The sequence below is a fragment of the Falco peregrinus genome, chromosome 4 (genome assembly GCF_023634155.1).
Source record: "Falco peregrinus isolate bFalPer1 chromosome 4, bFalPer1.pri, whole genome shotgun sequence".
NCBI lineage: Eukaryota > Metazoa > Chordata > Aves > Falconiformes > Falconidae > Falco > Falco peregrinus.
The window spans coordinates 49,865,218-49,879,994 of record NC_073724.1 but is presented as its reverse complement, the minus strand read 5'-3'; the positions used below and the strand labels follow the sequence as shown (position 1 = coordinate 49,879,994).

The 14,777-nt window shown below is 36.1% G+C and overlaps 1 protein-coding gene across 3 annotated transcripts in view; it reads right to left on the bottom strand.

The window, feature by feature from the left end:
- Positions 1–14,777, bottom strand: part of HERC2 (HECT and RLD domain containing E3 ubiquitin protein ligase 2) — a 113,406-nt gene that overhangs the window by 66,842 nt on the left and 31,787 nt on the right. For 2 of the 3 annotated variants that reach the window (XM_055801514.1, XM_055801517.1), the window contains exons 6-22: positions 14,187–14,287; positions 13,239–13,395; positions 12,339–12,449; positions 11,839–12,010; positions 11,048–11,221; positions 10,246–10,434; positions 9,477–9,628; positions 8,509–8,666; positions 7,935–8,048; positions 6,289–6,540; positions 5,157–5,350; positions 4,401–4,601; positions 3,563–3,791; positions 3,363–3,487; positions 1,842–2,020; positions 733–917; positions 201–356 (exon numbers count right to left, since the gene is read on the bottom strand). In XM_055801514.1, the coding sequence (XP_055657489.1) occupies positions 201–356; positions 733–917; positions 1,842–2,020; positions 3,363–3,487; positions 3,563–3,791; positions 4,401–4,601; positions 5,157–5,350; positions 6,289–6,540; positions 7,935–8,048; positions 8,509–8,666; positions 9,477–9,628; positions 10,246–10,434; positions 11,048–11,221; positions 11,839–12,010; positions 12,339–12,449; positions 13,239–13,395; positions 14,187–14,287 (2,849 nt within the window). The remainder of the gene's footprint in view (positions 1–200; positions 357–732; positions 918–1,841; positions 2,021–3,362; positions 3,488–3,562; positions 3,792–4,400; positions 4,602–5,156; positions 5,351–6,288; positions 6,541–7,934; positions 8,049–8,508; positions 8,667–9,476; positions 9,629–10,245; positions 10,435–11,047; positions 11,222–11,838; positions 12,011–12,338; positions 12,450–13,238; positions 13,396–14,186; positions 14,288–14,777) is intronic. The other variant, XM_055801515.1, reaches the window with a different exon arrangement.

The window sequence follows — 14,777 nt, the reverse complement described above, 5'->3', positions numbered from 1 at the left end:
ATCAACAAGCAATACATTCTATTCTATTACTGCTTTAGTACAAAGCTCTTGCCTTCCTCGTCAAATTTCCTTTCTCTCCCATCAAATTGAAGGATTAAATTGACTCCTGTAGTTATTTAGGACTTTCAAGAACATCTACAACCTAACTTCATAATTTTGTGGAAGGGGAGGAAAGGAGAACAGCAAAGAAAAAAAACTACCTGTTAAATCTCCATCCACAACACGAGATACTTCTGCAAAATGCCTATGACTAGTAGAAGCAATGCTGGTTGCCACGGGAAGTATATCACCAATGTGCGTGCACAGAAGAGCAGTGTATTTCTTCAGCAAAGAGCCAACACCTAAGAGATCAGGACCTGTATACGAAGGAGGAAGAGCACAGAAAATCATCATATAGTCATATTTAAGACACAGATTTCAAAAGCTGTCAAACTCTTCTGAAATGCAGCCACCCAGTATTAGCACTGAATTAAGAAACCACATCTTTTTAGGAATTTTTACAAGTATATAGAAAGTTTACTATAGATAACAGAGATCCTGTTACCTTCCAAAAAGACATTTTCCTTTACAGAAAAAAGTTTAAAGACATTTCAAACACTTTTCAGACAGGCTCAGCAACTAGGCTGCTAAACAAGACAAGAAGATGAAGTAAGAAACTACTATCCTGTAAGAGGTACTACAGAAATGCTGGGGGTCCGGGGGAAGCTTTTTTTTTTTTTAACAATAACTTACTGTATGTATTAGGGACCTGCCCAACACAATCTCCTGGGTAAAGTTTACTAACAAGCAGACGCTGAAAACGGAGCAACAGGTCCAGAGAAGCAGATCTCTCTTTGCTACAATGCTCATGGTCCATACAGGAAGAAACACGACGAGCAACATCTTTTAGCTTGGCTATTGTCTGTGAAGCGATGTTCCTAATCGGTATAAAAATATTGTAAAGTACTTAAAGGGAGCTGCTAGTCCACAGAAACATGGGTTAACCTTTTACTACAATTTCATATAAATATATAAAAACCTATGCAAAGTTTCTTTGTAGGATGTTCCCTTGCATCATAGTCCCCAAAAAGTTAATGGTTTTTATGGAGCCATTTTGTTTGATGTATTTTATGAATCATGTTAATTTTGTATTTTTTGTCATTACTTGCTACAAAAAAACATGATCTGGTAATTTTCACTGAAAGGTTGTAATGGAAGTCATGACCCTGCATAACTCAAAACAGTCTCAGTACTGCTTAAACTGCATAGTTATCACAATTAAGTGAAAAAGCACAATAAATTTCTGAGTAACCTCATAATTACTTCCTGCTACATATGCTACATGTTAAAAACTGGTGTAGCTGACATAAGAAAAAGCTTTGTTCTCAGTATCCTGTTAGTCATGCATTCACAATTCTTTCTCAGTGTCAAGAATTTAAAATTCAGGTTTCTTCCCCACTTACAGCCCCAGCTACCGTCTCCTTGAGACAAAATACTCAGCTCTAAATAAAAAGGGCAAAACATTCAGTTCCAAATAAATTTGTGCTGATTCTCATACTTTAAGCACAGGCTTTTGAATGTTTGTCCTTATATTTGTTGCCCAGACTTTCAGAGTACAGAAATGAGTATCAAAATCCATAAAAGCAAGGCAGTAAGTCTTTCTAAAACCAGGTGATATATATAACTGTGCTCCTTAGCAAACTACAGACAAGCTAGAAGAATGTTCAGTATTATGAATCCTGAGGAGCTAAAATGCTAGCAGGAGACTATTCCCAAAATTAGTCACTCTTTATTTGACTAGTTCATAAAAACACCCAAACAGATCTTTTGTAAAAAATAAAAGACAAATTCAAAGCAATTACCTCAGTAACTGCTGAATTAACTGAACCAATGGTAAACTTTGTTTTCCTGCAGATTCATAGATTCCAGTATTAATAAGGTCTTTGTCCAGTGGAGTCCTGCTCCTATGAAGCGTTGATGCATTTGCTTCTTGTTCATCAATTTCTTTTTCTTTCTGTGCTTCTTTTTTTGCTTCAATATCCTAAAAAAGTAAATCAAGTTAAAGAAAACATGCAAACTGCCAATGTGATTATGAAACATTTTATTAACAAGTATTCACGGTAACAAGATCAAGTTACTTTTACCAATACCAGAACAATTCCTACCAAATGTGTATTGTATATTCCCTAACCCCACACTGGCACATGTTTTTAAACAATTATAATAGAAAAAGAAAGCAGGGTGGTGGTAATGTGTGAAGGTAAACAAGAGTAGACTAACTTCAAAGACAAACTCCAAATCCAATTTCCACCAGCCAAGTTAACAACTGATTTCTATTGCAAGTATGTAAATATGCCAGTAGCTGCTAAACAGCTCACAATTGAAGGCACATTTACTCTATATTTATAGAAGTAATGAATCCAGTCCACTGCAGCAGAACCTGGGTTGGATTTGCTACTGAGCTATAATCATACAGAACTCTATGGAAACTAAATTCACCCAGGTTTTAGACAATGTTTAATTAACCTGTGCAATGCTGTATGCTGCCACCTAGATCAGTTTCAGCATACATCTGAAGTTGGTTCCAGCATCTCTGACCTATCCTAGGGGCTCATTTACATTGTAGTAGACTCAATCAAGGATCAAAAGGACCTGCATGTCTTTAAATACAACAGAAAATGCTAACACTAGACTATGCGTTAAAGCAGAACTTAATACATGCATTTCCTCTGCATCACAAACCTCATTTACCAACAGTGGAGAAAACACTTGGAAGAATGAAAAAAAAATGAAGAGGCAAGGGAAAAGCACATTTTTGTTTTCAGTCATACATAAATATGGCAAATAAAAGCAGTCTGTACAGAGTATGTCCCATCTCCAAGAGGCTCATGGAGAAGCCAGTATATGCAAAATGTTTCTCATCCTTTATTTCATATATATGTATATATATACACACACACACACAATTAGTCAGCATCTGTTAAACATCTGAACCAGTATGAAATGGAACCTATGGAAATCTAGGATGCTGCAAAGAATTCATTCATCTTGAATTCAGACGAAATAAGGCTGAAACTCCTGCTGGAGATATATGGGTGAAATCAAGGAAGCGAAGAACTTAAGAATCCCACAGAAAGGTAAAAAGTGCTTTGTAAAATTACGCTGGTTTTACACAGCTTTATGAAAAAATTTTGTTACCGTTGTTAAAACCATCACTCTAGGCAATGAAAAGAAACACTCTGTGAAAAAGGAGAATATGATTTATGCTTCCATACAAACACTGGCTCAAGCTGCAGGTCAAAAGAGGATAGCATCAATCCACAAACTCCAGAAAATACCTGATATGTCTTCTTATTGTGTTTATACAGAACCACAAAACATACCTGAATTTCTGCAGTAATAGCAGCATTCAGTGCAGACTCTAAGCCTCCATCAGCCATCAAGCTGCCCACCAAGAGGTCAATCATAAATCTACGGCCCGGACTCACATTCATTTCATTTCCTGAAACTAAGAATGGAAGAAGCTATTTAGTGAACCAGAAATGCAAGCACAAAACAAATAGGTTTAAATCTTAGGACTAACCTGAACTGGGTAACAGTGCTGAGAGAGCCCTAGCCCGCTCTTCTGCTGTTGGCAGTAACACAGACCATCCACTCTGCAGCACAGCTTGAGCAGCTGATTGCACCGTATTAAGAACGCCAGCATTGCTTGCTAATGTTACCACTGTCTGTTTCAAGCTATTGAGCAGGATACCGCCCAAACCTAAGCCAAGGCATTCTGGATCCACCTGATGACTAATAGCAGCATGAAGCTGAAAAAAAGGACAAAAAAAGGCACATTTTAATCAAGAAGAGATGTGAACTTGGAGGCAGGGGGGAAGAGCAGGAAGTCAATCCTGGAGCAACTGGAGTCATTCAAGTTCAATGACCAAGATGCAAACTTTCATCTTTAAATTTGTAAAATTAAAGGGAAATCCTGGTTTGCCAAAAGACATACTGGATTTAAGCAAATAATGAAAGATTATGAACTACTCTGAACAACCTTTGCTACAGTATGCCAGGAAAAGTAGCACATCTTCAGCCACTATCAGATTCTGAAGAGGACATTCAATCTTAAAAATACTATTTAAAATTCTTAGAAATGCTCAAAAACTCCGAGTGTATGGGCTTACTGAGTGAGTATACAAGGCTTAAATAATTTGCATTTTATTTTTATAGTTCATTTTTAATGACATCCTGTCACAAAGAAAAAAACAGCCACTAGCTGCCAAATTTCAGAGCAGAAAGTGATACTGTACTCATTACACTTTTTAAAATCAATAAAAATGTTTTAAAGCACATTAAGTCCACTATTTTCATCCAAACAATTTACTGAAACATTTAGCTCAACAACTGCTTAATGTGTAAGAAACTGAAGGTACCTGAAGCCTTAGAAGGTTTAATGTTGCCACAGCCATACACTCCTTTTCCTGAGGAGGGGGCCAGTCAGAGGAGCCATCCATTCCCTCTGTCACTTGTCTTAGTAGCAGATCTAGCTGCTCAAATGTCATGGGGCAAACATCCACCACAAAAGGCACCCGCAAGCCTATTGACCATTCTGAACACGATGACCAAGCAAAACTCTGTAAATGGAAACAATATACAAAGTTCAACAGTTGTTTCCCAAATATAAGGTGACACTGATTAGAGAGAGGAGTGTAAAGCTAACATCTGCCTTCAAACAGTAATAGAAGCTGCAGAAATAATACCGGCACATCTGTTGAAGACAACCCTCCGCTTGCATCCTTGTAAACATACATAAAACCCTACCAACCCCAGAAAAGAACTCATCATTTTCCAAAGTGCTGTTATGCCAGTCCAGATACCTCACTATCTTTGCTGCCTAAATGTTCTGCTTGACAGCTCTTCAATTGCTGTACCAGACAAAAAAAAAAAACACAACACAACCCAGGTAAATAGTTATTTCTCAGGGATGAGTAACTTTCCCTCTGAGTATTCTTTTTTGCAGAGGAACTGCAAAAATTTGTTTTTTCCAAGCCTTCATTTATTCAGAGCAAGAAATAAGAATAAGAAAAGTCATGCAAGCACAGGAAGAAGGACTAGGATTAGTGTCTTTCACTGAGACTGTTCTATACAGAGACAAATTGTAATTCACAACTAGAAAACAAAAAACTTACCTGAGCAGGCCCACAAGCAATTCCAACAATATGCTTTGTGTCTAATCCTGGGAGAGCTGCAGGTTCTGGTTTGGTGATCCGCAAAGTATCAAAATGTTGACACTGATCATTGCTTCCCCAGCTATGCACTTCACTATCTTCAGTCAGTGCTAAACAATGGGTAGATCCAGCTGCCACATCTATCACTTTTTTTCCTAATAGGAAAGTCAAATATTGAAAATATAACTTACATTACAATTATTGAGAGAAAAATAGAAGAAGTTAAGGAAACCTGTGCTAATCGCAACCCCATTTAACTATGAACAATTTATGGATGTCAAGAGTCCCACCTTCACCTCAGTAGTGGATTGGTAGAAGAGTAGAGCAAAAGAAAAACTAAGGAAATATTTAAAGATTCTTAAGAGACAGCTTAAGTACAAAAATTTACAGGCTTAAAATAAAATATCTTCTATTTTGTATCCCTTCTACTCACACTTTATCAGGAAAGGTTTATTAAAAGACCTCTCCATCTATGAACAGAGACTGTAAAGTTATATTGTAGCCATAAGTTCAGAAGTTACTTTGAACTAGATCACTCATCATATATGACTAACAATTTTAAGACAGACAGAGCACTAAAAGAGGCTTCTTCCTCATCCTCCACTACAGAACTTCAGGTTTCTCACAAATTCAAGAAATAATCTTCAACTCTGTTACAAACTAATTAGAAGTACTGGCACAAACACACCTTTAACAACATTACTTGTTGCCTGTGATTTTCATTCATTCCATTCACATACCTTAATCTAAGCATCCATATATTACATGTATTTATTTGCATGACAATGGAAAAATACCTGTTTTAAATAAGCATTTCTGAGAACCTACTAAAAGAAAAGCAGGAAGGATCAAGAGAACACAAGACAGGCAGCACTTAAAGTAGTCATAACACAGTGTCTCTAAGTCTGCTAGAAATTATAAATGCTGGAGAGATGGGTAAATGTGCACTATTACCTTTTTCAATGCAACCAGCATAAAATATGACAGAGTACACACTACCATCACTCTTAGAGCTGAGATCATTAGTGCCCAGTAAAAAAATTCCAACAACAGCAAGAAAGAACTTTGGAGTATTTCCTGCTCTGGTCATTACCTTTCAAGCCTTCAAGCAGTTTGGGATATCGAACGTGCTCTTCCGTTCCATGCCCAAGTCTCTGATTGTCACCTTTTCCCCAGGTGTAGACCTGGCCATCTTTGGTTAAAGCAATAGAAAACTGACTCCCACAGCGTACTTTCACGATGTCCAGATCTTGAAGTTTTTCTATCAGCTTGGGCGTCTTGCAACCATCACTGCCTCCTCTTCCCAGTTTTCCGTAATCTCCATCACCCCAAGACCACACTTGGCCTTTAAATCAAGAGAAAGAAAACAAAAATCCTGCATTGCTTTTTCACGTAATGCAGTTATCTGTTTCAACAGGCAAGTTTTTAAAAATCTGAGATTCTGTAATAAGCACAATTTTCAAACTGTGATCTAAGAATAGCAGTTATGAATTAATCTCTATTTGTTCACAAAAATAAGAAGGAAGATTTGACAATTTTTCATGTTGATAAAACTAAACATGAAGTGTTCAGGTAACATACACTGAGAATTCATGTGTACAAGAAGTCCTTCTTAAAAACCATATGAAGTATGGAATTTACTACAAATCAAGCCTGTAGTATGGTGTTTAGTTAAAGACTACCTTCTTATAAATAACACCTTATAATAAAAACTTTCAAAATCTTCTTCCACATCAAATGGTCAAATTGTCTGCCAAACCTGTTTGAATTTTCATTTCCTGTCATTCAAACATTTCACAAAATGAAATTAATAACGCCATTGTCTAGCATATTCTTTTAAATACACTACTAATTCTAAGCCCTGATGTAGGAACTTAGAAATAATCAAGTCATTCTGCATCTGCATTAAATAAAATTATGGTTCAAAAATGGTAAACCCATGCATATCCAAAAAAAAAAAAAAAAAGTCTTGTTTTACATTCTGATGCGTTTATGTTCCCTATTTGCACAAGCTAGTCTCTAAGGTACTCTGATAAGACATGGAAGCATGCAAGGACACCAAGAGGGAAGAAAAAAAAAATAATTAAATCTGGGCTTCCATTTTCTGGATGAGCAAGTATTTTTAGCTTTTAAATACTGCACATCACCATAAGCAGCTATATTTTAGAAGAACAACTGGCTTCCAAGAACCATCTACTTTCTAAGGCATGACCTTGGGGCTTAACTTCACATTGTGAAATTCAGGTTTTGAGTCTGTCTCACCCCAGGCACCTTGCTCAGGGATGCTGGGAAGAAGAATTTCAATGCAGCCTTTCTTTGGCACTTCCCGTGGGTTAACACAGACAACTTTCCTATTCAAAATTCTGGGTGTTGTGACAACATGAGTTGCTTGTACTTACATAACAATGAATCAAATTTAGATGCGCATGTACATACATGTAATATTATGTGCATTTATTATACATTTACATGGGTATTTTAAATACATGTCAAACAGAAATATCTATTTGCATGTTTATGATTAATATATTGTGTATCTATGCATGGAAATATATCTGCATATATTATATGCAAAATGTATAAATGCATATACATATTACCCCAAAAGGAATTTCAACTTGAAATACTTAAAGAATTCAAGCCACCAGAAATAGGCACATCTGCAGTATAAATATCTTCAGAATGAAAGGAAGTAAAGGTAAGCTTACTTAAAGTGTTACGTGATATTTTGCTACTAACCATTTTCAGTAACTGCAAGAGTCTGAGCATCTCCACTCCCACAGGAAACATCAATAACTTTGAGTCCTTTTAGCCCCGTGACCAGCATTGGGATGGTCTGATCTTCACTGGAACCTTCAAAACAAAGTAATTATGTGAGAAGCAGAACAAAAAAAAAGAAGGCCTGGTAAGTTCTCTTGTTTAGGTTGTTTTGTGTTTGCTTTTGGGTGTTTTGTTGCGTGGGGGTTGGGGGCTGTTGGTTTGATTTTGTTTTGTCAGATTCGAGCATCATGACTAAGCTCCCATATGGTTTCTAAGGTATCCAATATGGATTTAACCCGTAAGACAGTCTTTGCTTTGCAAGGAAGGGAACAGAGAACAGCACAGGTTTTTCTTCTGCATCCAATTACTTATTTTCACATAACTCATAGAAACTTAGTGGTTTTGAGACAATTCCTCCCATAATTATGTTTCATTTCATGTGAAACCACACATTTTCAAATCAGCTTTAGGTAAGCTGGATAAAAGACTATTTGAGACAGGCACTAAACAACTCTTTGACAAAAAAATTACTTGAAGATGTCAAGTAACGTACCATGCCCAAGCCTGCCATAGTTTCCTCGTCCCCATGTATATAGCTCTCCTTCAGCAGTAATGGCTGCGCTGTAGGTGCTTCCACATGCAATATGAACAACATGTTTCCCAGCTTGCTTTCCAGATAAAGCAGATATCATTTTAGGTTCCTCCAGAGGTCTATTTAAAGAGAAGGCAACACATTTCACAAAAGGTAATCCAATGAGTAGATAATAAAAAGGTGTGAAATACTTGTTAGAAAACAATTGCTACAATTCTACCTGCAAACCCTATTACTATTCTTAGGTATCAAGATACAAATACAGCTGTAAGCCAAAAATTAAGTTCAGATTGTTCAACAACGTAGAAAACACCAAAGGTGTGTCTGACAACTATGATTTTACTTTCAACTAAATTAATGAAGTGTTTTTAAAAAATATTTGTCTATTATAAAAAAAATATTTTTAATTACTGTACCTGAACAATTAATTTCATGACACTGCTAACCCTCGAGTAGTAACTTCCTTGCTTTATAGGGAATTCAGCACTGGGGGATGGCACTTAAAATCTCTACAATAGATTCATATACACCTACAAAATACCCCTGTAGAAGACTGCTCCTACACAACAGCAGGGTAGTAATGCGATTGTTTAACACGGGGGGAAAAAAAGGAATTATATATGCAACATGAATGCACAGGAAATTATGACCCCACTCCGACATTTGAGTCAATGTTTCCAAACCCCAAATAAAAGGCCTAATAACAGTGCATCCACTACCACACCCTCTATCTACAAGTATTTCAGAAGTAGCATTAATAAAGAACTGGGAATATTACAGGCAGAAAAAACACACAGGGAGAATGCAACTTCTGTTCAGTAACACAGACAAATATCAAATGCTGAATGTGCTTATTTACACAACCAAATAGTTTTTACTGTGAATCCAGAACACAACAAATAAATGTTATGATTATTTTTATTACATACACTGTATCCCCATGGCCTAGTCTTCCACCATCTCCACAACCCCAAGAGAAAACTTCACCATTTGCTGACAAAGCAAGATAGTGATGCCCATCTGAATGTGCTGCTATCTTCACAATATTTCTGGAAGCTAGACTCTGCACCAGCTGTGGTCCCTGTGAACACAAGCAATATGCTTACAAATACGGCTTATATTTTCCATCACTTGTCTATACACAGAAGAACTAGATAGTTTTCCTAAGGCTTCATCAAAACTGTGCACTCTAATGAAGTGAAGGTATAAAGAAAAAAGGTCAAATCCACTATTGAAGTCTGTCAAAAACAATGCTTTGAAGTCTTTTTGTTCCCATCTCTATAAGGTCTTCAGTGTATATGAAAATGTTGTTTATCTTACAGGCAATCTTGGCAACAAGTGTTTCTGTTACAGTATAGTTTTGTTTGAGAAACTACACAGTTCGGGCACAGTGTTACATCACTGAAGTAAAATCCCTTTCATATCTGCCACATTCTAAAGCTGTTACCAAGGCCAGCATACCAGTGACAGTAATTATCATTGTATTCATAACCTCTAGCCTGATAGAAATTACAGTAACTAGATGCATTTCATCAAATCAACACGAGATCAAACTATTTTTGAAAGTTCAAAAACAACACAAAAGCTCGCAAAAATCAGCATGTTTCCATCTACCTTCCAAAGAAACTGTAAACAGCTGGAGAAGCAGACTTATACTATGAAATAATACAGAACAGAACATATTTTTAAAAGTCTTACCAGAGTATCACTGTTGTACGCTTGTGTATAAACTCTCCCGTTCCTAGATAATATTAGAAAACGTTTCTCTGCACAGGCAACCTGCACAACGCCAAGATTAGCAAGTCCTTCACACTGAATTGGACCACTCACATTAGCATAATACTTCCAACCTATTAAACCCCAAGCAATGACCTCTTGCAAAGATCCCTAGAAAATAAGAAATTCTGTAAGTACCGATTTTGAAATACACAACCATAAAATGCATAGAGCAGACATTTTTTTTAAATCTTTATACACCAAATATACTCAAATCTATGCCAGTCATTACTGCTAGTAGTCAGTAAAGCTTATCTATCAGAAGGTATCAAAAATAAGGACTCACATACAACATATTCAGTTTAATCTGGTACTGAATAAGCTGTAAAGATCTACAGTATGTTTTCAAGAGATTTTTCAAACTGGGAAATCTAACTTTTTCACTTCTTTCAATATGTCAGACCCCCAACATTTATAAAGTGTGGTCCTGAGCATTTACTCTGATAAACACAGGCAACAGCTCAAAATATGGCAGAACTAGTCATAGTGTTGTGATTAGAAAGAATAGTTCACAAACCATAGAATTGTACTCCAAGTCTGACTGAAAGAGCACTGATGCAGTAAAAGATACCCAAGTCAGTCAAATTTAGGCAACTCAAGGTTATCTTGTGAAAACCAAAAGGAAATTTGGAGAATCTTACGAGTTGTTTTCCTTCCAAACTGAAAATCAGTTACTTTTTTTTTTGAAAAATATCTTACTAAATTTGACATTGGAAACAGTTACCTTATGAGACGTAGGAGAGCTACACTGTGGAGGCATACACGGGGTGGCTAGACGATCTAAATGGGCCATGATCACTACAGCTGTTTGTCTCAGATCAATTGCTAGTTCATTGTCCTGTGGTAAAGTCAGATACCTCAGGAAACTTTCATTTGGACTCAGAGGGTAAGTCAGGAGCTAGAAAAGAAAAAAAAGAGCAGTCAGAAAAACGTTCAAGGTATTTCTATGCCACTACACATAAAGATATACATTTTAGACATGCTGAGTATCTGCACAAGTTTAAAGAGAAATCAAATCAACTCCGCACAACCTTTTTCTTACAGTAGAGAATTCCAAACACACATTGAGAAAATTTAATCAGACTGTGAAAATGGAAAGTTGCAAGTATAATAAAACCGATTTACTATGTTTTACCAACCTCAATTATATTCACTGTAAGTCATAGTTCAATTACTTTCAATCACAACTAAATAAAAATAATCCAAATACAAAGAAAAAAGTTAACCAACCACATCTCTAACTTAATTATCACAAAAGCATTAACTCTGAAACACAATGCTTACCTCTAGCCATATTATGACATTCCTCCTCCTACCTCAAGAAACTCAAACATACACATGAAAAACAAACAACAGTGGTGTGTATATGTATGTATGTATCATATATATGATATGTATCTTACATGGAAAACACCACCACCAATCTTGTGTGGATAATTTTACCATTATTTTAGCCAGCCAAATGAAATTTGATACCAACATAATGCCCCTTTCAAATAATTCAAGCGTAAATACCTGAATCTCGTCCTCAGTATTGGGCATGTCTTTATTACATATTATACTCTGAAATCGCTGTAGCAAAGGTAGAAGGGGTGCACTTGTCCCCTGTGCAGATCTCTCATTATCTGTTTCCCTTGTTCCATTATCCCAAAGTTGAAGCAACAACATGACTGCAGACAACATTTGGCTGAAAGATGAAATTTACATGTTCTATTAATAAGCATTCTAAAAACATTATTTTAGGTTATCCGTACAATTCACTTTCTACATTTTGAAGTTGAGTGAGATCAGATGTCACAGCTTTCCCTTTTAAACAGATTATCAAAATATCAAAAACATATTTTTCAATCTAACCAACATAAGATTTTGATCGCTGCTGTATTATAGAAAAGGTTTATATGCTTTGAAACACAATTATTATGTTAAACCCAAAGCCATGTAAACTGAAGACAGCCACTGCTCACTATGTCAACAGACAGTAATGGTTATAAAACCAGACTGCTCATGCTTCTTACCTTAGTGTACCCCTCTGCACTGCCAATTCAAGCAATATGGCAAGTGCCAAGTGCTGATCTTGTAACGGAATGTTTCCTGGCCCTTTGGTACTAGGAGCTCCATGCACATCCCTATTTAAAAGTCAAACAATATACATTAACTAAGTAGCCATTAAAAACAATATACATTTGCTTACCAGAAAGGATCTACAACACACCAAGAATGACTAAACGTACACAAAACCAGAAAATTAGTGATGAAAGCAGCCAAGAAAAGCTGACACCTTCCACAAAAGATTAAATTTTAGAGTGGCAGCTAGGCTTCAACATTGCCCCAAGATTCACTATCTACTCTATAGCACTATTAAACATGCTAAGAACACGAAAAACATTTTTCACAGGTGAAAATCAAATATTCTTTATGATATTCACTATAAGAATGTAGTTCCAGTATTCAAAAGAATTTACGTTAAATACTGTAAAAGGGTAACTTCAAACCTCCTTAAATCACAGGGGAAAGCAGGTAAGTGCTCCAGGTCCAATATGAGCGTATTTTCCCTCATATACAAAATCTGCATTATTTTATTACACTATGAAGGCACAATTAAGTGTACACATATACTGTATTACCAAATCACTCTTTATGTGGGTACAGTTTACATTAGTGAAACGCTGTTTTTCAGGTACATCTACAGTGATTCAGAATACTCAAATTCAGATTTTTCTTAAACAGTTAAAAGTAATTAAATCATATTTAAAGACCACAGTTCTTTTATTTTTTTGCTTGCTTCCATAACATTAGAAGAGGAAAGCAACATTTTTAATGTTCCATAAACTAATATGTTTATACCATCAGCTGCTAAGAGATGCAAGTTTGCCATTTAACATCTACTTTCGCAATGCTTGAAAAAAGAAACTTACCCAGTCACAACAGACCTTAGGAATTTAGTAGCTCTTTCCACCACTTCCAGCCATACAGAAGATACAGTCCCTTCATCAAAAAGGGATGCCTCTGGTAGAGCTCGTAGTGCATCAAGTGACTCCTGTAACAATTCACTGCACAGGTCTGCATCTTCACCTAAGGAACACAGTAATACTAGTTACACTTCCATCTTTAGCGAAGTTATACAGATTTTTGTATACAATGTTCTACAGAGATTTTTTTTAACCTCAAGCTTACAAGTTACTTCATAATAATACGTACAAACTTCCCAGTTTTCAAATGACCATTTTTACTGCAAGACTTCTGAAGCACTATCTGCTTTACAAAAAAAAACAAACATTCAGAAAGGTGACAACTCATCCCACTATGCATCCACTGAGGAAATCAGAGGAAGAACTAGGACTGGCTAGACAAAGAGTAAGCTGAACAGCTGCCATCTGAACAAACAGCACAGACTGAGATAAACAGGTAGGTCCAAGTGACACAGCTGACCAATCTGCCAACCTCTGCAATTTGACAATTGCTGACAAGTACACAAACTAAATACAAGTTTCACACTATTGCTCTAATGTCCTTTTCTAAGCTGCTACTATTCGTGTTGCAGTACAGTGGATCAACCCCGTCTGAAGATTAAATCCAACTTTTCTGAAACCTGGCATTAAAAAGATGTTCTCTTCATGAAATCTCAATTTGCCTTCCTAAGGATAAAAGTGCCCCAGCACAATACAGTATTGGTACTGGTTCCGATGTCTTCGATCATCCACACTATCGTTGGGCATAATACCAGATGAACATAAAACACAATTATGCAAATCCAACAGTTATAAATGTATAGTTCTATGCAAATATGTAATATACACACGTTTTAACGAATCATCTGCCCTATAATAAAAAAATATATGAAGTATGCTACAGAGGAGACCCACCTGACCTCCAGGCTCTACGAAGGAACGCAAACGCAAATGAAAGTGCTGCTCGGGATCCAACTCGTGCGAGTCCTTCTACACCTTTTCCCACAGGTCTTGAGCTAAATAACATTATATATGCATTGTCTTGATATAATTTACTAGTATAAATATATATTACAATATAATTATTTGTATAACTTTATGTCCTACGATTTTATAATTTAGCTATATGCATGCATATTACACAATTTTTATTGGCAAAGAATTGTAATTGCCTTTTAAGAATGAAGGTTACCAACATCAAAATGTCAACAACCAAAATTCAATTTAAGTTGCTCCAAAAAACGACTGATTGAATTCCCAGTATCAAAAAGCTTCACAGAGAAAAAGACTGGCATAATTGACTGCCATCAGAAAGATGCCTGTAGTTACTAAGAGTGAAATTATAATGGTGTATTCAAAATACACAGATGCAGTGTACTTCATGTACTCATTATTCACTCAGGAAGTTTATACTTCTTGTTAATTTGGACTGCATAAACTATGTTTATAGGCTTTTTAAATGAATCTTCAATTACTGATAATTAATTCCATCAATTTTGTCATTTC